At 51.7% G+C, this 25,916-nt stretch overlaps 2 protein-coding genes across 11 annotated transcripts; one reads left to right on the top strand and one right to left on the bottom strand.

Moving 5' to 3' along the window:
• Positions 1–293: 293 nt before the first annotated feature.
• On the top strand, positions 294–25,465 carry tweek (transmembrane protein KIAA1109 homolog tweek). 8 transcript variants are annotated; one of them, XM_033379920.1, is made up of 23 exons: positions 294–1,008; positions 4,035–4,314; positions 4,373–7,514; positions 7,572–7,775; positions 7,835–8,393; positions 8,458–8,735; positions 8,805–8,925; positions 9,809–9,907; positions 10,280–10,860; positions 12,898–13,234; positions 13,300–14,508; positions 14,565–14,729; positions 14,789–14,990; positions 16,109–16,220; positions 16,375–16,430; positions 16,487–17,272; positions 17,340–18,198; positions 18,260–18,881; positions 18,939–19,868; positions 19,921–23,644; positions 23,708–23,908; positions 23,978–24,108; positions 24,173–25,465. In XM_033379920.1, exons 1-23 carry the CDS (start codon positions 895–897, stop codon positions 24,932–24,934), a joined length of 15,474 nt encoding a protein of 5,157 aa, XP_033235811.1. In that variant the 5' UTR covers positions 294–894; the 3' UTR covers positions 24,935–25,465. The 8 variants fall into 8 exon arrangements, with proteins under 8 accessions (XP_033235811.1, XP_033235809.1, XP_033235810.1 ...); XM_033379918.1 differs by having other exon boundaries at positions 16,315–16,430; XM_033379919.1 differs by having other exon boundaries at positions 14,789–15,041.
• On the bottom strand, positions 10,954–12,727 carry LOC6903276 (uncharacterized). 3 transcript variants are annotated; one of them, XM_033379921.1, is made up of 5 exons: positions 12,576–12,727; positions 12,342–12,513; positions 11,529–12,282; positions 11,228–11,441; positions 10,954–11,147 (listed from the first exon to the last, which is right to left on the bottom strand). In XM_033379921.1, the coding sequence occupies exons 1-5, from the start codon at positions 12,639–12,641 to the stop codon at positions 11,046–11,048; spliced, it is 1,308 nt and encodes a 435-aa protein (XP_033235812.1). In that variant the 5' UTR covers positions 12,642–12,727; the 3' UTR covers positions 10,954–11,045. The 3 variants fall into 3 exon arrangements, with proteins under 3 accessions (XP_033235812.1, XP_002132975.2, XP_015036487.1); XM_002132939.3 differs by having other exon boundaries at positions 10,954–11,174; positions 12,576–12,726; XM_015181001.2 differs by lacking the exon at positions 12,576–12,727 and having other exon boundaries at positions 10,954–11,174; positions 11,529–12,286; positions 12,342–12,483.
• Positions 25,466–25,916: the final 451 nt, after the last annotated feature.

Genomic DNA, 25,916 nt, shown 5'->3' with positions numbered 1-25,916 from the left:
TTTCGCGGCTTAACTCTATATGTTCACCTGTTTAAAACGAGGGGGTTAAGTGGGTTAAGTTCATACAGCGAATATGTCGTAAACGATCTTTCCACAAATTACACCAAACTATACATGCAAAATGCGTGTTCACCAATACAATAAAATACGCTGGACTCTCAAGAGAAACAGCAAAAGGAAACACAAATATCACAAATACTGCTAGAGCAGTAGCCGAAGACCCTGGGATCTAATCCATCTTTATTGTTTGGTTGTTCTTCCATCGGTATATTTTAAAATAAGGCGGTATATTTCGGTATCGGTATTATCGATAGCGAACAGCTGTTTCAAAAAGAAGAAGAAGCGCGACGAGATGGGAGTGTTTTCGTTTGAGCGAAATAATTTTATATTACTTTGGCGCTAAATAGCTAGCCATTTGTTACTAAATATAGTTTAAAACGTGATCTAAGTAGTTAAAACACATCCTAACCGTAACGGCAACACCGCTGATTCAATGAAAGTGCACGAAAAAGTCGAAGGAAAATTTGAGACACTTGCGACGACGACCTCCAATACAAATACAAAGTGGGAAAAATCGAACAGTATATATGCGTGTTTGTGTGTTTGTGTGTTTGTGTATGCGTGCCCCCCCGTAGAAATAATAAATTTAATTTAATATCAAATGAGCGGCACTGCAGCACACCATTAAGGTTATAGTAGCCACCAAATATGATATGATGTTGTGTATAAGTGTGTATATGTATAGTGTGAATCGATAATGTGCAACAATGATGATGAGCAATCAATAGCGATAAGTGCAAAATTCCATTAACAACAACAACAGCAACAACACAACGACAAAGGCAGTCATTCGATCCATCCACGCACACACCCACACACACACACACCGTCAACATGGAAGCGGAGGAAACAAGCGACGATGTCTTCCCACTGGGATTTCTGGAAGTCGGCACCTGGAACAACACCCACAACGTTGCCTTCAATGACATGAATTTGGATGCACGAATGGTATGGAATACGAATTATGTATAATAAAGTATATGGACGTGTGTGCCTGAATTTGAGAGTTGTTTGGATGATGATTCCAGCATGCAGGCTGTGACTGGAGAGGCATATGATAGCTCCAATACTGAACAGGACAAGGTGGTATCACTCACAGACAGAGCGAGGGAACTATACCAGTACATACATATGTATATGTACATCTCAATTAGGTCGTAGTGCAGACACACACAATCACACACCTGAATATAATATATATACTATATTCTTATATACATATGTATGTAATCTGATTAATATACGATGGTATGGGTACATGATTCAACCGACGAATGGCTTTATCTGCACGGCTAATGGACTGATTGCTGCCGTTTAATAGTCTCATTCCCCGTCAGAGTCACAGTCGCACTTCCAGAGGCCCATTCCCCGCCGCAGTCGCAGTCCCTGTTGCCGTTGGAGCTCTCACTTTGTGCCCCGGCGAATGGGCTTATCAATCATTGTGATTTGGTCATTGACACACACACACAGTTCCTGCTGCTCCCTGCTCCTACTATCCCACTGGCTCTACAGAACCCAGAAGACCCAGAACCCAGTCGTTGCTCGCTGATAAGTCATTCAGCATGTACATACATATGTAGTTATTGTTATTTCCTACACTTTACGCCCTCTCATGATATTTTTCTATAACTATAAAACCAAGAAAATATTTAGTTTCCTTTGTACATTAGCACAATACCAATGTCTATATTTGTCTAAAATATAAATGGAGTGGTATGTCCAAATACATAGTCAATGACTGTCCCTATGGAAACTAGGGCCTGACTTTTCCATATATCTTTCTGAAGCTTTTGTTCCGTTCCACTAGTGGACGTTCGTTTGGTTCACTGTACAAATTTTCCATTAACAAACGGACACATTCCTTTCGAAGAAACCTGTATGCCAAATCCTCTCAAAGGAACTGGTTTTTCCGACCCAAATGTTGAGATTTCCTTCTATGCATAGAGCAGGAGCACTCACATAGGTTGGGTTCCGATATTTCCTGATCCATTTCACAGAATCTACAGGAGTTTCTATCTCTACGAGGAGACAGTGCCTGGTGAGATATCCCATTAAAGACGAGTTTTTATGGAGCGAAAAAGTTAATGCATACAGTATATAGATTTGTATACTCCATTCACATATGAAACACTTCCTATAAACAAATGAAATGCAAAATCACATCTGCCCTTCCAGCTCCAGCCTAAACACTGTCAAAGGGCTCAAAAAAGTTGGAAAAATCTCAGTTCTAAAACTCAACACGTCCGATTCGTCAAAATTATTTCTTAGCAATAGTATCTTGTTTGCAAACCAAAAACGTATATTTCGAACGTAAAAAACAAAAAACACGACACAAGCGATAGAACGAACGCCGAAGTCCCCCTTGTAAATTACGAGCTGCGTTTAATCGAAATACGCGGCTACATTTTTGTTGTTTTGTTGTCTCCTTCGTTAAGCTTTTCTTTGTTTGCTGAAATCATCGTGAGTCGTAATGCCACTGAGGGTCCTCGTGGGCTGTGCTGTGCACTGCCAGGGGATGCTGGCTCGCGCTGTGTGCAGCAGCAAGTCTTCGACGAATGTTTGCCGCTTGGCCAGCAGCAAGAGCATCGTACCAGAGCCCACCTTTGTGCTGGACGATCCGCGGGAGATTGAGCTATCGGAGGTGGAGAAAATGGGCCCATGTCGTCGCAATTTCGCGTCACTTCATTCTCCCCAAATGTTCTTTTTCCCGGAAATGGTGGCGCCGGCCCACCACGACCCCAACAGCCTGGATCTGATGTTCCCGCAGGAGAGCGACGAAGTGATGTTGCACAACGTGCGGCGTCAGTGCGGAGACTTTGAGTTGACGGTGCAGCAGATGCCCAAGCTGCTGAACTCCTACCTGAAGTCCATCTTCTATCGCAACTGCGAGGGATATCAGGGATTCAGGGACTCCATGGACTTCACCGCCATCAGCCTGAAGTTCAGCTGCGACGTGGACCTCGCCATCAAGGCCTTCCTCGACCTGGCAATCAGCGAATCCATTCGCCTTGCCGAGGCCAACTACTGGGTGGACTTTGTGAATCCGTACACGGGACGGGCACACCACGCACCAGCCGCCCCGGAACTCTACTACTTGAACAACTTTGGACTGGCGGGCCAGCACTGGAACTACGAGAATGCCAATGGCTGCACCATCATCGATGACTCCCACGAGAATGAATTTAGGGGCACCATTTACACCGATGCCCCCGTACATGTAATACGGAAATGCTGTTGCTCTGAGCGTTAACTTGAGCTGAAATGTCTGGCCGATCTGTTGGTTTAGTTTTTACATTTTGAATGGCCCAAAGCTTTCAAGAGTATGGCAATGTCTTCTCCCCTTGCTCCCCCGAACCTGATAATTGATAATTGATTGTAGCCCTCGAAGACATAAATGTATTTGAACGACTTTCTGTTAAGTAAAATTTTAAGTATCACTTTCGAACAAGCACAACAAATTTCGAATTTGTCTATTAGTTTTCTTATAATAGTAACGATTTATTAACGATCCCTGTTTCTGTCCGCGGGTGTCTCTTCCTCGTCCAGTGTGCGACATCTGGCGGAGGTGAGCGGAGGAGAGAGAGAAAGCGAGTATCGCTTGAAAGCGAAGGAAATAGTTCTAAGATTATTGTAAAAGATACAAAATCAGAGAACATCCCCCTTAATAGCGGAATGCAAGCCGCGCAATTTGTACTAGCAAGAGGTATATAGAAAGTCTTCGGTATAAAGGGGCCGTATAACTTATTTTACCACCTCTTTTTTTAAACCCTATCACGCAATTGTGCGTGGCCAAATTTACCATGGTATTAATATCTAGAAAAATGAGCTAATGAAAAAGTTTGGGAGTATCTTTCTTCGGCTCAAGCTCATAATATTATGAAAGGTGCCAATTATTCAGCATGAAACAATTCAGCGAATATCAACCTCTTACCCTTCTTTAATTAAGCTTCTGTTCTTTTGATCTTTAACTTTAGATATGGCTGCTGTGTTCGCTGCTGACGACCATCACCTGGGTGACGTACATCACGTTCTACAACCATCGGGTGATCGGGATGCTCATCACGAAGATAGCCAATCGGTGGTTCATCAAGGGGGCATACTTCAAGATCGGATCAGTGTCGCTGAATCCGCTGGCGGGGAAGATCATGTTCCGCGACTTTGTGTACATCACCTACGACTACACGGTGCGGGCGCAGGACGGATACTTCATATTCCGCTGGTGGCGTTCCTATGTGCCCAAGGACGTGTCCGAGGGTAAGAGAGAAGTTAACCTCGAAGACAGATCTGTTTCATTCTGCTTTTCCCCAATTAGATCTCTCGCATTCGGATACCCGTTTGTCCGTTCAGTTGAATGGCTACGAACTGCACATCTACAATCGATCGGATCTGTACGATAAGCTGGAGAAGACCTTTGGGCTGGAGCCGTCGCTGCTGATACCCACGGATTTGCTGAGCAACGAGGAGCGGAATAAACTGAAGGAGCACAACATGAATCTGGAGAATGCACGGCAGAGCCAGCGGGTGAACAGCGTTAAGAACTCGGAGGCCATGCAGGCCACCACGTGGCGGGACCTCATACCAGTCATCAAGATCGACATCTGTTCGGGTCGCTTTGTGTTTGGCAATCGCCTGACGCCCACCACACTGTCCATATCCGTGGAGGAGGCCCACTGCACGTACAGCACCAAGCCGGCTGTGTGTCGTCTTGATCATTTCATGCATTTCGTAAAGGCCAAGGTGGAGAATGCCAAGGTGCTCTTCTGTCCAAGTCCCAAGTACACGGGACTGATTGACGAGCCGCCGCGGTACATGGGCGAGGGCTTCGTGGTGATGATGTCCAACCAAATGGATCTCTATTTCTACATGGATGAGCCGGGCGTGGTGCCCGAACAACCCGTGCAGATTGTGCTGCCCAATGGCGATGTGGTGGAGCCGTCGCCGCCTGTTTGGGGCATCAATGCCCACTGCCTCAAGGGCACAGACTTCAGCTACGGCCCCTGGGCCGACCGACAGCGGGATCATCTGTACAAGTACTTCTATCCCTCCGATTGGAAGGAGGGGGAGGTCACACCCACACCGCAGCCGGGCGAGCTGCGCAGCTATCAGTCGTTCGATGTGACGCTGTGTGTCCTCAACGAGGCCACCATCGACATACTCTTCTCGAAGGAAAAGGAGACGAATGCCATGCACATCACTGTGGGTCCGGCCTCCTACGTGGAGGTGACCATCCCCTGGATTACGCTACCCGACGGATATACATCCAAGATCCAGGGACAGCTCTTTCATGTGGAGGCCACCACCTCGCTGCAGTATCGGAGTCTCGCGGAGTTCGAGTCTTTGGAGTACAAGGTGCGCATCCATTATCCCACCAAATGGAATGCACCGCAAGATTGGAGCGTGTCCCTGGCCGGCTGCAAGACGAGCGCTTTTATTGTGTACAAGCACAAGTGCTTCTTCCAGGACCTCATCGAAGACTGGGCGAACAAGGCACGGCCGGATATCCTCAGCTTTGTGCCGTACACGTGCAATTTTAATATCCGTCTGCACGAGTTCGAGATCCTGATGCTGTGCAACGAGTACAACTGGATCGACTGCAGCAGCGCCAATCAGGAGAACAACCATCTGGCCTTCTGCGGCGATGTGTTCGAGATGAGCTTCGCTCTGCCCTTTGACGATTTCCTGCCCAAGACGGTGACGCTGAAGTTCTGGATCCACGGCGAGGGCCTCGACCTGAGCCTGTACGTGCCCGAGGTCTCCTCGGTGCGTCCCATAGTTTTAGCCATAGACGAGAATGCAAGACTGTTGACCCGCGAGGGCAAGCTCTGCCGCCGGCCGGAGCTCTACACGAAAAAGTGGCGCAAGATCTGCCAGCGCTCGGCTGGATGGATCGACTGCTGGGCCGTGCCCATCCTGGCGCTGTCTATCCAGTACGTTTACCATCCGGTGCCCCCGCTGGGACCTGATCCACAGGCGGACATCACGACGCCCGAGAAGGAGGAGATACTCCTCAGTCCCATGCGCATACCAAAGGTGCGAAAGTCCCCAGTCAGCAGCTGGCAACAGCCTCCGGAGCAGTTTAGCAAATTCGATCCGGGGACCCTGGCAGCGGATCATGTAACCGTGGAACTGGAGATCGGCAGCTCTGTGCTGATGGCCTACGGGAATGTGCTGCGCAACTTTATCAGCCTAAAGGAGAACATTTTCGGCGAGGATCAAAGCTTCACGGACATGGAGCAGTCGAATGTGAATCTCAAGGAGCCCCCAGCACTCAATCCCAAGGACCAGCTGCTGGCCAAGGAGAAGGAGCTTGCCAACAAGTCCATCTCAGAGGTGCAAGTGCCCGAGGAGAAACGCAAACCCTTCGACCCGCGTCTCTACCGACCGCTGGAGGTGATGGTCTCCGTGATTGTGCACGACATTCAGGCCCATGTGATGAAGAACTGCAACGAGGATGATCCCCCCTGTCCGGTGGTGCTGATCGAGCGTTTCGGCTTCGAGATGAACAAACGCTACCACGAGACAACGCTCCAGGTGCTCGTAAGCCCCTCCTATCTGCTGGCCTCCGACAGCATCCAGCGGCCGCAGCGGGAGCAGCACATCAACCAGGGACACCTGCTGCTCTCGGCCGTTCAGGTGCGTGGTCATGCGATGTTCAGCAACGAGGGTTGCGCCCTGGACGAGGACACACTCGAATATTCCTGGCTGGTGGAAGTGCAGCTGGGCAAGCTGACGGGGAAACTAACGCTTCCGCAGCTCGTGAACGTTGTGACGGGGCTGGAGACGCTCATCCTGCTCGCTATCGACCCCGAGAACTGCCTCAAGTCACCGAAAACGGTGCGGAATTGCCATCACGGAGTGCCTAGCAATCTGTGTCCCCAAACCAAGGAGGAGAAGAAGTACAAGTGTCCCTCCTCGGAGGACATCAAGTACAAGATGACGCGGGTGTCGGTGGATGCCGTGGATGTCTATCTGATAGAGAGCGGCACAGCATTGCATGCCTGGATATCGCCCATTCGCCTGGCCAACTGCAACCTGCACGGCCAGAGGGTCAAGTCGGGGATCTCCGGTCTGCTGCCCTCCATTCTGCTGCGTTTGTTCATGCTGCATGCCACCACGCCATCGTACAACACCAACACCACGGGCAGCAATCGGTCGGGCAAGTTGCGTCGTGCCGACCAGGACTCTCTAAAGTCGCAGGATCATGCTCCGCCGCACACTAAAGCCGGGAAAAGGAGCTCCAATTCGTTCTCTCAGTCGCGACGCGATTCACGGGATGAGGCCACGCGCCGCCTGCGCGATAGCTTCTCGGAGCCACAGGCCAAACGGACCCCGGAGACGGCAGATCTCTCGGAGAATTGGGTGGAAGTGGGATGCACCTCCCTGGGACCCATACTGCTAGAGGGAGCCTCGGCACTGCCCATACCCGACCATGAGCTGCATTTGGTGCAGCACAAGTGAGTGGAAAATGTACACGAAATGTCCATATTTTCAATGCTTTTTTTCCCTTGCAGCTTCCTGCGCGAACACGACGCCAAGTTCAAGCGTCTGTGGTTCTTGTGGTCCAACAATGGCAGTGCCTTGTCCTCCAGCACAGAGATCTCACGCTGTGGCTGCATCGGAGGCTGCGTCTTCTTTGGCAGCAATCGGAATGGCCAGAAGTTTTTCAAGCCCACGGCACAGGATATCCATGATAATTACAACATAGCGCGTTACTTGTGAGTGTCCATTGAAGATCGAAAGTCTGAGCCAGAGAATGATTTCCTCCTCCCAACAGCATCATCAATAACAACAAGGACTTTGGTTTCGGCGAGAGCATACTCCACCAAGGACAACTGGTGTTCCACACGCCACCCTATAGCCTGCACTGTGTCTCACTGTACGACGCGGCCGATTTCAACGGCAAGGGTCGACTGTACAGGCCCGCCGGGGGGGATTTGCGGAATGGCGGAAGCCTCAAGAAAGCTGAGCACTGCTCCTTGCCAGACGGCACAAAGTTCAAGATCGGAGGCTGTTCCAGCGCCGCTGTGGAGAAACCAGAGCTCAGCAGCCGCCACAAGTCACGGGAGAGCATTGGCTCCCCCAACACCCTCGAGAGGCGGAGCAAGCGGTATCCTTGCACGCGTCAGACCTCCGTGGAAGTGCCCTATTCTCGCCTGCTGGATAGCCCCTCCAAGAAGCTACAGCAACTGCAGCAGCATGAAGCAGCTGCAGGCGATGCAGGTGTAAATACTAAACGACGCGGCTCCGATTCGAACAGATTGCGAGTGTCGCCGCCTAAGACAAGCATCTCGGACTCGCGACTGACGGGCGAGGCGTTGGATGATGAGCATGAGGTAGGCTAATCCTTCAGAAACAGATACATGTGTAAACTAAAAAAACGGTTTGGTTCCCCTGCAGATGCCCGATGAGATGTCGCACTCGGCACCGCATTCGCATCCCTTGGAGTTTGAGATTGCGGACATTGCTCTTCATTGTCAGGCTCTGGGCGAGCAGCTGCCTCGAGAGGTACAGCGTACCATCTCTTTGACATCGGAGAATCCCTCGGAGATGTTCTTCTCCGCCGAAGAGGACATATCGAATGTGATGTCGCAGCGTGGATCCATGAAGCAGCGGAACAGTGCCAACAGCGGATCAGTGGTGCTCTCTGGAAGAAAGCGTTTCTCTTCCGATTTGAGGTTGATTATTACGAGCATTACTCCTTTCTGAAACGTGAATGTAATACCTTTCCCTCTCTTTTTGCGCAGCATTGGTGCTCAAAACGAGAATGGCAGCCACACTCTACCCACATATCGCAGCGATCTGGAGATCCATGCCCCCGAGGGCAACAAGACACTGCCCAAGCGGCCGCAAAGCACCACAGAACTGGTAAAACTAAAGAGCGTTTATGCGCTTTATATACCTATGTTAGGGAGATTTATTCATGAACTATATGTATATGTATACGTATACACGAAACGCGTTTCGCTTTGCTGCTTTTGAAGCCAAGTCTATATCTATCTCACAGTCTCTGTCACCATCTCTCCAAAAATCTCACTCGGCAAAAGAAAGCGGCATAAGAGATTCTGAAAAACTGTGTCCAGTGCATGCTTTGAGCTTCTTTAAGCTTCTGATCTATCTTAACTATTTAAATATCTATTAGTACTATTATAAATATATCTATTACCACAGTTCCATTAGCAGAACACTGGCCATTCGTAGATGATTTTGGTTCAAATTAGTACTATATTTCCAACAAAAGTTTTACTTTTTCTATAAAAAGTTAAACATTTCGAACAATATTCATCTAAAAATTCGTGATGGAGCAGATACTATTTCTTACCGATCGATAAACCGATACATTTTAAGAATTTATTCGTTAAAGTACCAGATCTCGAATAAACTACTTTGAACGATATTATTCTAGTTTCTGATCGGAAAGATTTCATTGTTCGGGTGTCGAATGTATCGAGTCACTTTTTTACAGCGAATCAAAGTCATTCATCGAATGTGTCCCCTTCTAGTGGAACAGGGGTGGTATATAACTCTTAAGTGACGTTTTCTCAATGTTCGGTTGACATTCCATGTACGTACGTATGTATTCTGTGAAGCGAACATTGAGAAACCGCTCCATAAATCTGTAACCCCACCTAAATTCTATTCCTCTCCTTAAAACTCCTCGATCTTCATCTTAAATCAAACTAATTAACAAACCAAACAAAACAAATTAAAACCGAAACCGAAAACAAAAACAAATACTAAACTCATCCAGAACGAAGACGCGAGACGCATTCACGGTCTTGCCACACCAATAAGAAAACAAATAACAAATATCTCATCACGACCTGAGTACCGACATTTTATTCATGATGTGAGTAGTTCTTAGTTTCCAAACGAACAAAAACAAAAAAAAAGAAAAACCTCTTAGAAAGTAGAGCCACAAAATCTCGATGTATCTGAAGATGTGTATTGATTTGGTAAACGATTTTCTAAATTTACGATTCAGGAGATGGACACTTGCATGCTGTTTGTCAGAGATTCTTAGTGCATGCTTCAATTGGTTTTCTAATCTAGTCCTGATCCTATCTAGACCTAAGATAAGTTTCTCGCAACCTTACACGAACTTTTCTTTCCACAATTCTGCTTGCGCCACTGTCTGACTTCTGGCTATTTAGTTGTAGATGAGCCACGAAGCGAACTCCTTTAGTAATCTTTACGCGCTCTTCTCCACTGCTCCACACAGGCGGACTCTCGAGGCTCCTCGTCGGGCACTCCATCGCTGTCGTCCAACTCCTTTATCTCCGCCATGTCGTCGCAGGAGGATGTGGCTCTGGTGAATCTTCATCAGCAGGTCAACCGACCCATCATTGACTCCCCGCTGCTGATGGCCAGCTATCAGAATCATTTGTCACAAGTCAAGTGCTTCAATTGGAACGCCTGCTCCTTTCCCCTGGGGCCGGACGTCTTCTCCACGCCGCTCTTCAGCGAGAACGAAGATGGAGGTCTAACCTACATTGGCAGCAAAATGTTGCCCCATTTCGATCTGTATTCGTGCTGGCGTGAGATCAAGGTGGTGCCCCGGTACGAGAACGCCACGGGGAGCAACAGTTCGGCCACATTCATGGGCGGACCTAAATCCCATCCCTGGGATCCCAGTGTTCTGCTGAAGGAAGAGGAAGCGGACAAGACCACGAATGGCTTTGATGACGGGGAGTTCATGAGTCTTCAGTCGGAAGGTGGAGCTGCCTGCACATCTGTGGTGGCGAGGCTGAAGGGGCAACTAAATATCTTCCTCACGCCGCTTCTGCTGGAGGGATTGCAAAGGTTCGTATATGTTCTACAGAGGGGTATATAAAAGAAGTCATCAATCATTCATACAGAAAAACGATTCACGAGTAGACAAACAAACAAACTTTCTTCTTTATCAATTTATGGGGTAAAAAATACAACTACAATTATAATTATCGTGATAACAACAATTAGGCTTCAAGTTTAAAACAAAAAAAAACTCAACATCGCTTAACGCGCAAATGAGCCGAAACCGATTCCTGCAGAGCCTCCAAGTCGTCATTGCTCTGACCGTCCTGATCGCGTGGGAAGCTGTCCATTAGCTGTTTCAAATAGGTCTCCTTAGAGTTCTGAAGAGGGAATCAATCCCAATGTATGGTGTATGTATAGATTTAAAACTCACGTCAGGGGCATCGTCCGTTTGCTTGTTCTCTCGCTTCATTCGCCTGAAATCGAGATATTCATTGGGATCCTGTCCCTGTTCCTCTGTGAGCTTTTCTAGGGTTAGATTCTCGTTCTGGCTGCGATCCTCCCGATGATCGTTCTGGCTATCGATGTTCCCGTCCTCCATCTGGGCGAGGAAGCGCATCGGATCGCGCTCATTGCTGGCAAGGAAGCTGCAAGATTAACAACGAAACGGAAACAACGGACGCGGAATCGTGTGTGTATAGATTGTCGGTGATTGATGTCATTATGCTGCCAACCTGTCGGCAGCACTGAGCTGTGGCCTCTCATCCATGGGATCGTATGGGATCTGCTTCTGCTCCTGGGCTTTGGCATACTTTCGCTCTCGGTGTGCCATTCGAGAGAGATGATGGCGCTCGTACGTTTCTGTACGCTCCAATTTAGCCCTCTCCTCCTGCTCGTCGGCAAGTGGTTTCCACCCGCTCTGCTTGACCCGATCTTCCATTGGTTCTCGATCCAGAGAGTGAATGAGAGTCTCCTCGTCCAGTTGCCCGATTCTGGCCAGCTCATTGGCTGGAACGTAAACCGAGGAGTCATCAGAGTTTTCCTCGTCGTAGTCCAGTGGTGACTGCTTGAACACTTTGGCGGAATCTCTTTCGCGGAATCTCCTCAGGCACTCAAAGTCGTCTGCTTCGCATTCTTCATCGCTCTTGATCGTTGGCTTGGGCTTGCACTTCATTTGCTTCGTCTTCAGGCACTTGGACATGCCGAAGGGGGCCCCCATATTGTCGTAGTCTGGCGTTTTCTTGCTGGAAGTTTTCTTGTAGGGGAGCCCTGATGTTGTATCTGGGGGCTCGCAGGTGGTCGCAGCAGTTTTCGTGGTGGAGCGTGTGAATTTTGGAACAGGCGGTCGCTCCGTGCAGAGATTGTTGGGCTTTTTCTCCTCATCCTCGTCCTTGCAGCCATCATCGAAGTGATCCTCCGATGCCAGCAGATCCTCAAAGACCTGCTCATCCGTGCCCTTAGCTTCACTGAACTGGTTTCCTTGACTTGCTTGCTTTGAAAGCCCTCCAACTGGTGATAAAATCGTAATCTCATTTGCAAACACTCACCGTCCGAGTCCGAGCCTGAATTGGGATCTTCATCGTGATGGCTGTGCTCATCCAATAGATGGTCCAGCGAGGTCAGGTCTTCTAGCGACAGATCTTCCAGAGCAGCCTGAACATCGCCATCGGTTAGGCCATCTGTAAGATCAGGATAGTTGTGCGGGTCGGCATGTTGCGCCTGTGGTGTCCAAGGGACTGAGTTTGTGGGGGAATCTCTCCAAAGATGGGATGGACACTCACCATGGGATACGCGTGTAGTAATAAGGGAAATATCAAATATAGTAAACATATCCGCATCAGAATCATTTTCTTTTTATGAAACCTAAATTTATTTATATTACTGAGAATTGCAACGCCTACTTGGTAATTTGTGTATACTCGTACATATGTTTGAAACAGTTTCTGTTAAGCTAGTAAGCGAAAATATTACTGCATAGAAACAGCCGAAAGAATCACATTTCCATCCTCTGCATGAAGTTGCATTCTCTGTGCCACTAGCTATGACTTATGTAGATTTACTCGCCCATACGATTACGATTAATGAAGGAAATATTATTTTCAGGATGGTAGAGGCTGCCATACCCACCATACAGTCGATGCACCTGCTCTCAGTCGTCAACTTCATTCACACGTCGTGCATTGCCAAGGTGAACAACGACAATATACTGAAGAGAGACCAGAGCCTGAGCTACTGGTCGCAGGTGCACTCCAACTCGAAGCGATCCACCACTGAGCGCCATCTGCAGGGGCCCGGGGACTCGTTCCTCAGCGATGTCTACGAGGAGAGCATCTCGACGAAGACGCAGGGGCTGATTGTGCTGCCAAAAGTCAGCATCACGATGCTGCAATCCTCCATTGTGGAGGAGGTGATATCCGTGGCAGCTCTGGACAATGTCCAGGTAAGAGTTCGCGCTCTCGAATCGAAAACACAATTACACACAAACGCTTTTCATTTGCTTGACAGGATCTCAGCTGCGTCTCGCTGCTGACTTTCTACATGGAGGGGATCTCCACCAAGTTCCATTTGGGCAAGACGACGCGTGCCTCCATGCACAACGTGTACATCCAGCAGACGGTGCAGTCGGGCAATAGCCACAAGAAGGGCGGGATTATGAAGGGAACGCGTGCCCTACTGGCGCACCTTTCCTCCCAGACCCGACCCGACAATGTCCAGGGGGAGCCCATTCTCATAGAGACATCGGAAAAGCAGTTGGAGGAGCTCGTCATTACCCTGGATATTGGACGAGCGCATGCACAGCTGCGACGCCTGAAGACGGAGGGCCAGTCGTGTGCCCAGGACTCACCCATCATCGTCACTGCCATTCCGGAGCACAAGAGCAAGGTGCTGTTCGAGTGCCTGAAGATGCCCGAGAGCACGGGCATCGAGAGCATCGGCTACATCATGTTCGAGTGTGGCCTGGAGGGCGTGGGCGTGAAGATCGTGAAGCGCTCGCACTTTGAAAAGTCCGAGAACAGCAAGGAAGAGCTGGCCGAGATGGCGGGCGCAGGAGGCGAGGGTGTGTCCGCCAGCGGTGGCTTCAACCTCAACGATCTTGTGGGTCACGGTGGGGCAGGCAACGAGGGAGGAGCGGCAGCACCTTCCTCGGATGCTGGTGCCACTTCCAAGGCGGAGGCCGCCTGGCGTATGATCACCAAAAAGCCACCCACTCCAAAGACCCCCAAAGAGAAGTTCCACCACGGCCAGGACAGCGAGAACTCTACCTCTGGGGCTGACCAGAGGAAATCCACACCCAAACCTCCAGACGAGGATGTCGAGAAGGGGCCCACGGCGACAGGCAATCAGGGTGCTCCGAAGAACGGGGCTGCCGGTGGCAGCAACTCCAAGGATGCCTACGACAAGGTGCTTTCAAACGTCAAGGAAACCGACAAGACCTCTTCATGTGTGATCGAACTGAAAGCCGTGTGGCTGAACTTTGCGGCGCCGCCCTGCGTGCCCATCACCCGAAAGATCGATCTGACGCGCCTCGACTGGAACCTGCTGAGCACTGCCTCGCCAGCCATCACTGCCTGGATGAATCCAAGCAATCGGCTGGCCATCAAAGTGGTGGCCCTTCTGAAGGCGCTGCACACGCGGCAGACGGCGGTGGCCGCCTGTCTCATGGCGGAGGCCTTGGACAATGAGAAGATCCAACGGAATCCCAAGATCAAGAAGGTGAGGTCGACAAACGAACACCGGGGAGTGCTGAATCTTCAACTTTTCTTTTGTAGAGTCGCTATGCCAACAACTATACGCTGCTGTCGAAAACGCTGCAAGAGGATCCCAGCTGCCAGCTGTGCTACATCATGCAGAAACTGGTTCTGGACGAGGGCGTGCAACGGATTGAGCCGATCTTCAAGCAGGCGGACGTACCGCATCTGATTACTCTACGACAGGTGAGCCGCTCTCAATCGGAAGAAGAATATATCTTTATAAACCGACGATTCCTTTGTAGGGCATCATTGTGCTGAGTCGTCAGTGGAAGAACACACTGTACAATCCCATACTCTTCGAGCATCAGTACAAGAATAAGCTGGCACGTCCCATCAATGTGACATTCTCGTTTCCGCAGAACGAGGAGGAGGCGGAGAACGATGAGTGCGAAGGTGATGTTGAAATGGGCGCCTATGCGGGCGTCGGCGAGAATCCGGAAGAGAGTGAGAATGCTTTATTACTTGGGCAAACACAGCATCATCGAACTCACATTGGTATTTTTTTGATTAACGCTCTCTCCCTCTGGTTTACTCTCTCTCTCCTCTTAACCTAGTTATATGTATAGTTCTCTATTCTCTTTCCTGTTTCCTATTTCCTATTTCCAATTTCCTCTCTTTCTGCACGTTTTTGTTGAATGTGTGTTCTATATTCTCTCTCTGTCTGTCTATATATCCTTTTTTTTTAGCTTTTTACTACCCACAGTTTTCCACTGTTTTCCCTTCTGTTTCCCCACTTCCGTGTCTCTCTCTTTCTACACTCCCCTTCTCGCACACACCCACACACATATGTCGTCAAATGCTTTAAGTGTTCACACTTCATACAGTTTGATGCTTTTGCATATACTCGATGCATTATACTAGTACTACAATACAAACTATACTATTCTATCCTTTCTGGCTATAATCTATCCTCTACATAGAACTAAATTTATAACTAAATGTGTTGTACATTAAACGGAACTTCTCGGCGGACCAAAACACGATTGTAAAACGCAACTAACGTAAAACAAACGAGACAAATCCGCGAGCAATGACAGGTCTCGCTAAAAGTTTGCTAACGAGCTCTGAAAAGATCGAGATAAAACCAAGCGACTAATAAAGTCTCGCTAATTGTGATCTGTGTATAAAATCTTAAAATCGTTTTCACAAAAACAGGGCCCTATCGTACTTCGACCATCTTTGGATCTTTCGTTGAAAAAGTATCATAATATTCCTCTTCTAAATTGTTTGGGAACCGGTCTGCACACAGATTTATATACATTTCGAACATTGCGGAGCTGAAATCTCCCTGAGCTGTAGTCCTATTACTTGGAGCTCTCTCAGAAAATGTATGAGCTGGTGCACCTATATACGTAATACATATACACTGTATGGTAATGCGATATCGCTGATGGTGTTTTGGTCCAATGGGGTTATAATCGTATATATGTAGGTTATATATGTATGTGTTCTCTCTTAATCCTTCGTTTACTGTACAACCTTTCAACGCAAAAGTGAAAAAAATACCAGAAGAGTGTGCCGAATTATTACTCACAAGTTCCCTGTATCCTCCATATCCATAGAAAACAATCAGTACGGCGGACTCTCGTACAGCCACGAAGCGGGAGGTCAGCATGGAGCTGCCTCCCAGCGTTCGACCTCCACATCCCCGAACATCCATAACCCGCGTCGTGGGTAAGTTTCATCTTTTCCAGTTGCTTCTCATGCTTGTCATTTGCTCTTCTCTGCATCTTTGCATCCCCGCACCCTGCATTGCTCTACGCTTTAGGCTGAACAAAGTGCACAGCAAAGCCTCGAATTATTCACATGGCAATTCATCTCGTTCCAGCATACAAATGCTGCCCATTATCTCGGGGCTGGTGGAGAAGCAGGTGCCAGAATTTGGTATGTATCAAAGAACACCTTCCAAGGGAATGCTTTCTGAAAGATATCCTCTGCAGAGTACGGTGCCCTCCAGGAGGGTTCTCTCAGCTCCACCAATTCGGTCAACAAGTTCTGGCAGGGCGCCGAGAGCCATAAGGAGGATCTGTACTTCTGGATGGCCAAGCAGCAGGACAACAAGAAGAAAGAGCATTTTGCCGAGAAAGAGCATGCTCGTCCTGCTCCCCCGAAGATTCCTGGACACACCCACACGCGCAGTGGCATCATGCAGGACTCGATCAAGCTGTTGGATGCTCATTTAATCTTCGAGCCGTTGCTCACTTGCCTGGGCGTGATGCCCCAGCAGATGATCAACAAGTTCTCGAATGCAGACATCTCCTCGCTGGAGAATTTCGGCACAAATCTCTCGCTAATCGGCACTTTCGATTCCATTCGCGTGGACATTGTCGTGAGCGAGGCGGGCGACAAGAAGAACCCAGCCCAGAAGCCGGCAAAACTGAACAAGAAGTCGAATGGGAGGGCCTCGATTATGATGGACACTCCCCTGTTCCTGTGCGAGCGCGTGGGCGTGGAGCTGGAGGTGCTGAAAATGTCTGACGGGGCAGTGGATCAGGCCCGACAGAACGTCATTTACATGTCGCGGCGGCAGCTGAAGAAGCACACGAGTACTGTGATCAATTTCAGCCTCAATGTGAGGTTCATTTCGCAGCAAGTGAACATGCCGCTGCTGCGGCTGCTCCATCAGATCTGCAACATGTATCAGAATGTGAAGGATGCCCAGAACGAGTTCCACGATCACCCAGAGCTCAGCAAAAAGAGCCAGACCAAGGATGAATGTAGTTTGGGTAAGACTGCACAATAAATAGGATTAATTGTAGCAGTTCCTCACAAGTTGTTCTTCTTCCCCTGCAGCGTCGGAGCCCACGGATATCTTGGGCTTCAATTCAGTCTCTGAACGGTTTGGCCATGGCGAGAGCTATTCGGATGAGCGTTACGACAAGTTCAACGAGACGATGCCCACAATGCCAGCGGCTAGAACGCGTCCGGGCGGCATGGCGCCCATCATACAGCTAACACCGTCGCCAAACGCCAAGAATCGTCCGCAGAGCTTCGCCCAGAAGCTGCGTTCCACGGGCAAGTCGGTGAAGGGCAAGCTGGGCTACACCAATCTCAATGAGTCGAGTTCGTCGCCTCTGCGGGACAGTCCCACCATGTCGCTGCACGAGCAGAACATCCTCAAGCTGGCCACCGAATCGAAGGCCTCGCTCAACGGCGGCTGTGCCACCAGCATGAGCGGGGACTACCAGAACACTCTGACCAAGGGCATGTCATCGATGGCCCCCCTGCTGGAGACGCCCAACTGCTGGAAGACCATCTACCATCTGCTGGAGTTGTACGGCACGATGCCGGAGACGAAGACGGTGGTCCAGAGGAGCTCCCTCAATGAGCACAAGAAGCCGTCGGCGTTTGTCAACGACGAGGATGATTTGGCCAGTGCCCCCACCCCATTGCCGCAGCATCGCGAGATGCTGATCATCGATGGGCCGTCCCAGGAGCGAACTCGTCTGATTGTCTTTGGCGTGGCCAAGATCCACAAGACCCGACTGCTGGCCACCCTCTCCGGGCTCAAGCTCGAATCGGAGATCACCACGCTGAACAGCACGGCCACGTGGCGAAAGAAGGCGCGTCCCGTGTCCCTGGAATGCTCGCTCACCGGACAAGTGGGACGCGCCATGATTGTGCTGCTGGAAGGTGTAGCCCCCAGTCAGCAGTAAGTGTGCTAAAGTCTTCCCCTCTCTTTGTTTCATGGCTAACTCTTGTTTCGATTGCAGAACCGTGGTGAAGGTTACCGTTGGCAAGAGCCAGACGCTATACTCGAGCCTCTCCAAGCGGGGCAAGGACAAGAACAGCGGCCTGCTCTCGATCGGTGCTGTGAACATAGACATCCCGCAGCATCCGGTGGCCCTGCACGGCATGATGACGCGCAGTTCCAAGCAGCTGTCATCCACCATCCAGGAGCTGAGAGTAAAACGCAACTCCGGTCGCTCCACCCTGCGATCCTTTACAGCCGAGGAACCAGAGTCTCCATTCCATGCCCGAAACTCGGGCGGTGCCAGCAGTGGCGCCGGTGTGGCCAGCGAAATGAGAGAGCGCACTGTCTCCGGCGGCGGGGGAGCACAACAGCAGCCGCAGCTGGCGGCGCGAAGAGCCGCTCACATGGCCCAATCGAGGTCGGGGGCAACGGCGGCTCAGCACCAGAACGGGTTGCTCCAGCCGCTGGTCATGCAGTTCAATATACTCCTCCAGAGCCTGTCCATCAACGCTGCGCTGCTGCCCTCGCTGCAGGCCCAGTATCGGATGAACCATGTCAGTTCCATGGGCGTCACGGGCCAGAGAGCGAAATTTGTCATCGACTTGCCCACGCATACGCTGAGCTTCAACACCAAGATTCAGGTAAGTAAAACTCTGATCTTGAATCGTTCCTCTGAATAACATTAGAATCCTTTAAAGAACGAAATGAATCTGCCGTCGGAGGCCTGCATTGGGCTGCCGCCCGTCCACGTGTTGGCCGAGTACATTCCAGACAATCGCCAGGATCAGGCGGAGAGCACCGAGGGCATTGTACTCCGGCAGGGCGGCTATGTGAATGCCAGTGCGGAGATCGGGGAATTCGAGCGCTGCCTGACCACGGATTTGCTGAACCACTTGGTGTTTGTGCAGAAGGTTTTCATGCGCGAGATCAACGAGGTGCTGCAGAAGGTGTACGGCGGGGAGAAGCCCGTGCCGTTGTGGACCGAGGAGAGCGGGGACAGTTCCAGCGTGCAGGAATCAACGCTGAAAAGGATCCTCTTCTCCATCAACATATCGATGAAGAGGATTCAGCTGACGGCCACCACGCCCTGCTCGTCGGCGGTGCGCTTCGAGACGGGCACCATGGAGCTGCAGCTGTCGAATCGCGTGAAGAATCTGGGCGACATGAGCAACCGGAAGCTGTTCTTCAAGGCGCACATTGACTTCAATCTGTCGCTGGGACAGATCATAAGAAATGTGATCTTTGACGAGGCGGAGCCGGAATTCCAGCAATATGCCTTCTTCCACACGACCATCGGTCTGCGCAATGCCTTCCAGGACGAGCTGCTCAACGAAGACAAGGAGCTGATCCTGCTCACGTTGAAGCGCCCCCTGGTCTACATCCAGCCGATAGCCGTGGACAAGGCCATATTGGTGTGGCTGAACTACAAGAACGCCTACGAGTACTGGGCCGAGAAGCGGGCCAATCTCTGCTACGAGCACAGCCAGGCGACGGCCCAGCAGCAGCAGCAGGTCTTCGATCGCGTGGCCTTCGGACAGATAGCAGGATCGAACTTGTCCACCCTCTTCCTGCAGCTAACTGTCGAGGATATGGGCATATGCTTGCCCCTGAAGCAAGTCAATACTGTGGTATGTTCCCGTCTGTTTCAGGAATTTCCCAATTTAATTCAACTCTTTCTAGTCCTTTGGCTCCCGTTCGTATCAGGACTTTGATGCCAAGGGAGCTGTTGTCATCACGCTGGAGAACACCATCATTTCGGCCTGCAATTCGGGAGCTCTGGTGTCCAAGGGAAAGTTCCAGGGACTGTGCCTGCGGTTTGCAGACGATTTCGAGACCAATCTGGATGACTGGAAGCCCACCAGCGGCGAGCCCATAATGAACGTGTGCGTGGTGTCCGAGGGCACCTTCGAGGTCTGCTCGCGGACCACAGCCGCGAAAAAGGGAGAGAACGCCAAGTGGCTGCTCAACGTCAAGTGGCAAATGGAGGGTGTGGACATCCACTTGGACGTGAACATCGGCAAGCAGCTGAGTTCCTTGGGGCACACGCTGACAATGCTGACGGGCTTCGAGGAGGAGGACACGCAGATGGAGTCCCCAGACAGCGACGAGGGAGATCAGAGCTGCCGAGACACGTACGTGCGTCGTCGCGGGGAATTTGATAGCCTGCCCGCTTTCGTATTCGACCCCACTATCGACTCCAAGAAGCGCTCGTTCATGATGGAGAAGGAGATGGCCGAGCAGCTGAAGATCATCAATGATCTGCGGACGCTGGGCGCGTCCCACAACACGGTGGCCCACGAGGAGCGGCGGCTGCAGGAGCTGCAGGCCATCTGCTACAAGTACTTCCGACGCGACATGATCCAGAAGTGGAAGCGGCCCTCCCTGAGGAGATCCCTCAAGAACTACAGTCGCTCGCACTCGTACATTGGCGGAGGAGTGGGGATTCCTGGAGTGGGAGGAGTGCCTCCATCGCTGGACAATGGCAGCCACAGCTATGCTGGCCGAAGACTGGACACCATTGCCTCCAACGACGAGATCTCCAGCCTTCAGAGCACCCCCGCTTCCTGTCACTCGCGCAGTGCTTCCCTCAAGATGGCCGGCGGTGGAGGAGCAGGGGCAGGAGTAGGAGCAATCAATGCCCTGGGAAGGGTAACCTTCACAGAGGCCATGCGCCAGACGTCGCTGCCCAATGCGGACACGGACACGGAGACGGCGGACAACGAGTTGGACTGGCGCGGCGACTGCACGCCCAGCGAGATGGATGTGGATGGGATATCCGTGGAGATGCGACGCAAGCACGGGCACGGCCAGAAGCAGGCCGAGCCGAACATTGACTTTGAGCTGGACGTAAAGGTCCTGGTGAACTCTGGCAAGTGTGTGCTGCACACCAAAGACACGGGAGACGAGCGCCAGGGTCAGGGGTATGCGGCGGCAGGAGCTGCCGGAGCTGCTGGAGCGGCTGCCTCGAGCGTCAAGTCGCACAAGAGGGAGCGCAGCATTGGCAACGACTGGGGCAGTCCCACGCCATCCAGACGGCAGCGTGATAAGAGCAAGCTGCGCTTCAATGCCAACGCCCTGCTGGCGGATCTCACCATCTTCCATATACCCGGACTGGACGTGAAGCTGCACTACCAGTCCAAGACCTTGGCGGAGCAGGTAAACCATCAGCCGGATCCATCGACAACATCCACGCCGCACGGACCCCGTCGGATAGGCAGCAAGCGGGCCACACTCTGCGCTTGGATGACCCTGCAGAGCATACCGGAGGAGACCATCATCTCGCCGCACATTCTCGAGTTTCTCGAGCAGACACTGGAGCCGATCCCCGCGAGGCAGCCCAGCAGCGTGCCCCAGACGCCCAATCACAACGCGGCTGTTAATCTGGACATTCTGCCAGCCAACTATGTGACTTATGCCTCCTTCCCTGTGGATGTCATCGTCTACTTCCACATGCAGCCGTCGACTTTCCGCTTCAGCTGCCTGCCCGTGTCCCGCGTGGAGTGCATGCTGCAGCTTCCCAGCCTGGACATTGTCTTCAGCTCGAAGCGCAGCACCGAGGAGGAGAGCTCTGGCACCCACTCCAGCACCCACACGCATCCGGAGCAGCTGCCGACGGGCGGGCTGAGTGTCACCGGGTGCCTGGCCGACTTCAATGTGTTCATATTCCATCCCTACGGCGGCAAGAAGACCTCCAAGGAGACCCAGTTCTCGCCCTTGAGCGACAGCGAGCGCAAGGACTCCCTCAGCATCAACGTGGAGTTCGTCAAGTTCCACATCACGCGCTGCCGCAAGGTCTACATCGAGCCGCTGCCCAGCTCGAAGCGAGGCCTGGACCACTCGCGCGCCGTCATCCGCTTCTCCACCATCGTGGACATTGGCAGTGCCAGCTTCAAGTACGACATGCGGCGGCTGACGGAGATCCTGGCCTTCCCCAAGGCGTGGTACAGGCGCCGCATCGTGCGACGCCTCTTCCTCGGCGATCTCAGTGTCCACCAGCAGCAGCAACAGCAGCAGCAGCAGCAGGCGAACGCAGGTGGAGCGGAGACACCCACGGGCTGCGCCTCGGCCACGCCCACCCCCAGCGAAGACGCAGGGCGGGCGAAGGATAAGATGCGACTCGACTTTGATGCCCAGCCGACCCAGCAACAGCAGCAGTTGGGGCACTTTGGGGCCGTGCGCAAGCTGAAGAATCTAGGGAAATCCTCCAGTGCCGAGTCCTCGGGTACGCCTCCCTCCGAGAAGAACCAGATCACGTCCTGGGAGACGCTCGTCCTGTTCGCCGTGAACTTCACGAAGCTGAATGTCCAGATGAACATCGGGAATGTGTGCGGCAACGTGGTATGGCTGACGAAGGACTTTCAGTCGGACGGACGCCTGTCCATCGGCAGCACCGGCTACAAGAACATGTATGCGGGCATCTACCTGGGCGGCTCCGCGCTGGACGCCAAGGGTGGCATCGTTGGCGGCAGTTTCGAGGTGAACAAGATCAACAAGCGGTTCCACATCAAGGAGGAGGCCGGCATGGAGCCCTACCATACGCTGGGACTGAGCTTCATGGCCCTGGAGCTGCGGCTGGACTACATGGGCACCTCGGTGCTGATGACTCGCATCAGCAGCTTCTCCGCGGCCATGAAGGATGAGTGGCGCACCGCCTCCCAGGCAGCGGCAGCCCCCGCCCATGGCAAGGATCAGCCGCGGGCTCTGATCTTCATCCACGGCGATCTCAGCTGGGACCAGCTGCAGATCATGATCTCCAAGTCGACCACTGCGGATATGCTGAAGATGTACTTCAAGCTGGAGGAGTTCTTCACGCAGCAGTTCAAGTCCTCCAAGCGGGTCTTCTCCAGCCTCGAGCCCCGGCTCCAGGATCGCACGGCCAGCATCAAGCGCCGGCAGCAGTTCAAGAAGAAGCCCAACGGAGAGCTGGCGCCGCCTCAGGGCGTGCCGACTGGGATGATTGGGGACAACACGGATGCCCGACACCATCGCCACTGGCAGAAACCCCTGGCTCAGGCTGTGGGTCTGGTGGTGCCCTCCCTGGTCACCCGTCTGCCCCGCCACGGCAACGTCTTGGGCGGCACAGTGGAGCTGCGCGGACAGAACATCTCGCTGGCCTGTTTCCACGGCATCAACTTCAAGTCCAAGTCATGGGCGCTGTTTAGCCTGCGGTCTCCCTCGATCAACTTTGCCACGGAGGCGCGACAGATGGAGGAATCGGGCTCCCACGAGGTGCTGGTCACGCAGACGCTCACCTCCTGCCTGGGCCAGAGCACGGAGGTGCAGCAGCAGCAGAACCACTCGATGGCCATCGTCAGTCGCATCACGCGCAACATCATCTTCCCGCCACAGTTCAAGACGCTCAACGAGTGGTTCCACTATGCGTTTGCCAACAGCGAGATTGATGGTGAGTGCCCCCGACCGATTGACTGCCCCCTGATTGATGACTTTCATTCTCTTCCATTTTTAGCTGTTGACCGCTTCCCCATCATGGAGTGCGAGCGGGAGATAGCATCCAACTCGATTGAACGAACTCGTGCCTCGGGGAGCAACAGCTCCGCCAAGGCACAGGAGCACAACCACAATCGGGAGGTAATCTTCGCCTTGCCCAGCCTGCAGCTGCATTTCAAGACTGAGCACAAACAGGGACCAACCACACCTGAGCCAAGCGGTAAGCAGAGCGGCACAGACAGTGGCAGCATCCCCTCTGAATCTCTGGAAACTCGACTCTTTCTTGCAGAAACCAAGCCAGAGGTGTTGTGCAGCTTCATCACCGAATTCGATGACCACATCTTTGTGACCGTCGATGCGGACGCCTTCTTCTTCCTGCACGATCTCATCACCTCCTATGTGACTGAGAAAGAGAAGGTGGTAAGTCTTTCCTGGAGGTGCACATTCCATGGGAGTGGTATCTTATTGATTCTTTCTTCGCCAGATCGGAGCTCAATCGGCGAGGGCTGCCTCGCCCAATCTGTCGCAGAAGACCAACCTGAAGCCGTATCTGACGGACGAGATACTCAAAGAGAAGCGGAGCTCTTCCAACACGAACCTAACTGCCCAGGGCAAGCAAATGAGCGCCAGCAAGAGCAGCCTGGAGCCCCTGCAGGGCAGCCACACGAACCTAGCGAACTCGACGACCAATGTGTCAGCGACATCAAGCACGACGGCCAACACGGCCTCAACCGCAGCATCATCATCATCGGCGACGACCACAACGACGGCAACGGCAACGGCGACGGCGACGGCGGCGGGCTCCACAAACGATGTCAAAGACGGAGGCACACAGCCACAGCAGCAGGCAAACGCAGGAGCCAGTGGCTTGGAGGCATCCCCGCCGAGCTTTGATCTGGAATCGTTTGTGCGCGACTGGCGGCACTTTGAGTGCCAGACCTGGCATCTGGAGCCCACAGTTCGCCTGCTCTCCTGGGCGGGCAAGTCCATCGAGCCCTACGGCGTCGACTACATACTCAACAAGCTGGGCTTCAGCCATGCCCGCACCACCATACCCAAGTGGCTGCAGCGCGGCTTCATGGACCCCCTGGACAAGGTGCAGGCCCTCATGATGCTCCAGCTGCTGCTGATGGTGCGCGAGAACAAAGTGGAGAGGGAGCGTGACAATGGCACCGGAAGCGGAAGCGCAGGTGCCAACGGCAAGCAGCAGCACCAGCAGCAGAATCATCTACCATCAACGAATTAGCATCCATGGCATATGCACACACACACACACACACACACACACACATATATATGCATGACAAGTGACAATTATCCAAGTCGTTCGTTTAAGTTAAGTAGCAATGTATAGATTTGTGAACCGTGTAAAGTTTTACATAATTTATTATCCTCCCCGGTTATCCTCCCTCCCCGTGGCCTGGCATGCTTTCTACTCGCGGTATTATCTAGCCAATAAGGCAGCTTCTTCTTCTTCAGAACTGTGTCCCTATATTGTAAATGGTTTGCTCCCGTTTCCCCGTCTGTATTCTCTAAGCGTAATGGTATACTAGTTTTATTTTATAGGTGTGTAAAGTCAAGTGCTTTGTGTAATTTGCTCAATTTTTGCGCTTTGTAACTATCATTACAGGATTTTGTTGTTTTTGGGATCTGCATCCATGGATACATACTATATACACATATATCAGGCAACAATGAGCAAAGCAATTGTGTTTAAACTATAAGTAGCTCTAATTGATTATACAGAAATATACAATGCAACACAGAACTTCCAATACTTTCGATGGCTTTTCTCTTGATGGTGGACCCCCGGATCCCAGTCGATCAGCGAGATATGTGCGATCACGATAGGGTGGAGAAAAACCCATACAACTTAGGGAATGTATTTAACAGCATTCCCATTAAAATACACTAGAATGCACTCGTCTCTGGCTAGGGTATAGTACATCTATCCTCGCTCTTCTGGGACTAAACCAGGCATCTCTTCCATGAATGTTTGCCCCTCACATTCCACATTGAATGGTCCCTGATTAGATCTAATAAAGGATCGCTATGCCATGGCAACGATCGGAGGAACAGCAAGTATTTGTGATGTTTAATTATAGAATAAATCCCTGAGCGGAATACTGATGAACTACTCCTGAACTTATGAGAAGCGGAACCACTTCCCACTGGCTAATTATTCCACGACTACAGTGTGCCCTTGTGCAGCAGGCACAGAGAAATGT

This window comes from Drosophila pseudoobscura, chromosome 4 (genome assembly GCF_009870125.1).
Source record: "Drosophila pseudoobscura strain MV-25-SWS-2005 chromosome 4, UCI_Dpse_MV25, whole genome shotgun sequence".
NCBI classification, from domain to species: Eukaryota; Metazoa; Arthropoda; class Insecta; order Diptera; family Drosophilidae; genus Drosophila; species Drosophila pseudoobscura.
Note: the sequence above shows the minus strand (reverse complement) of the source record. Positions and strands in the feature narration are given on the sequence as shown.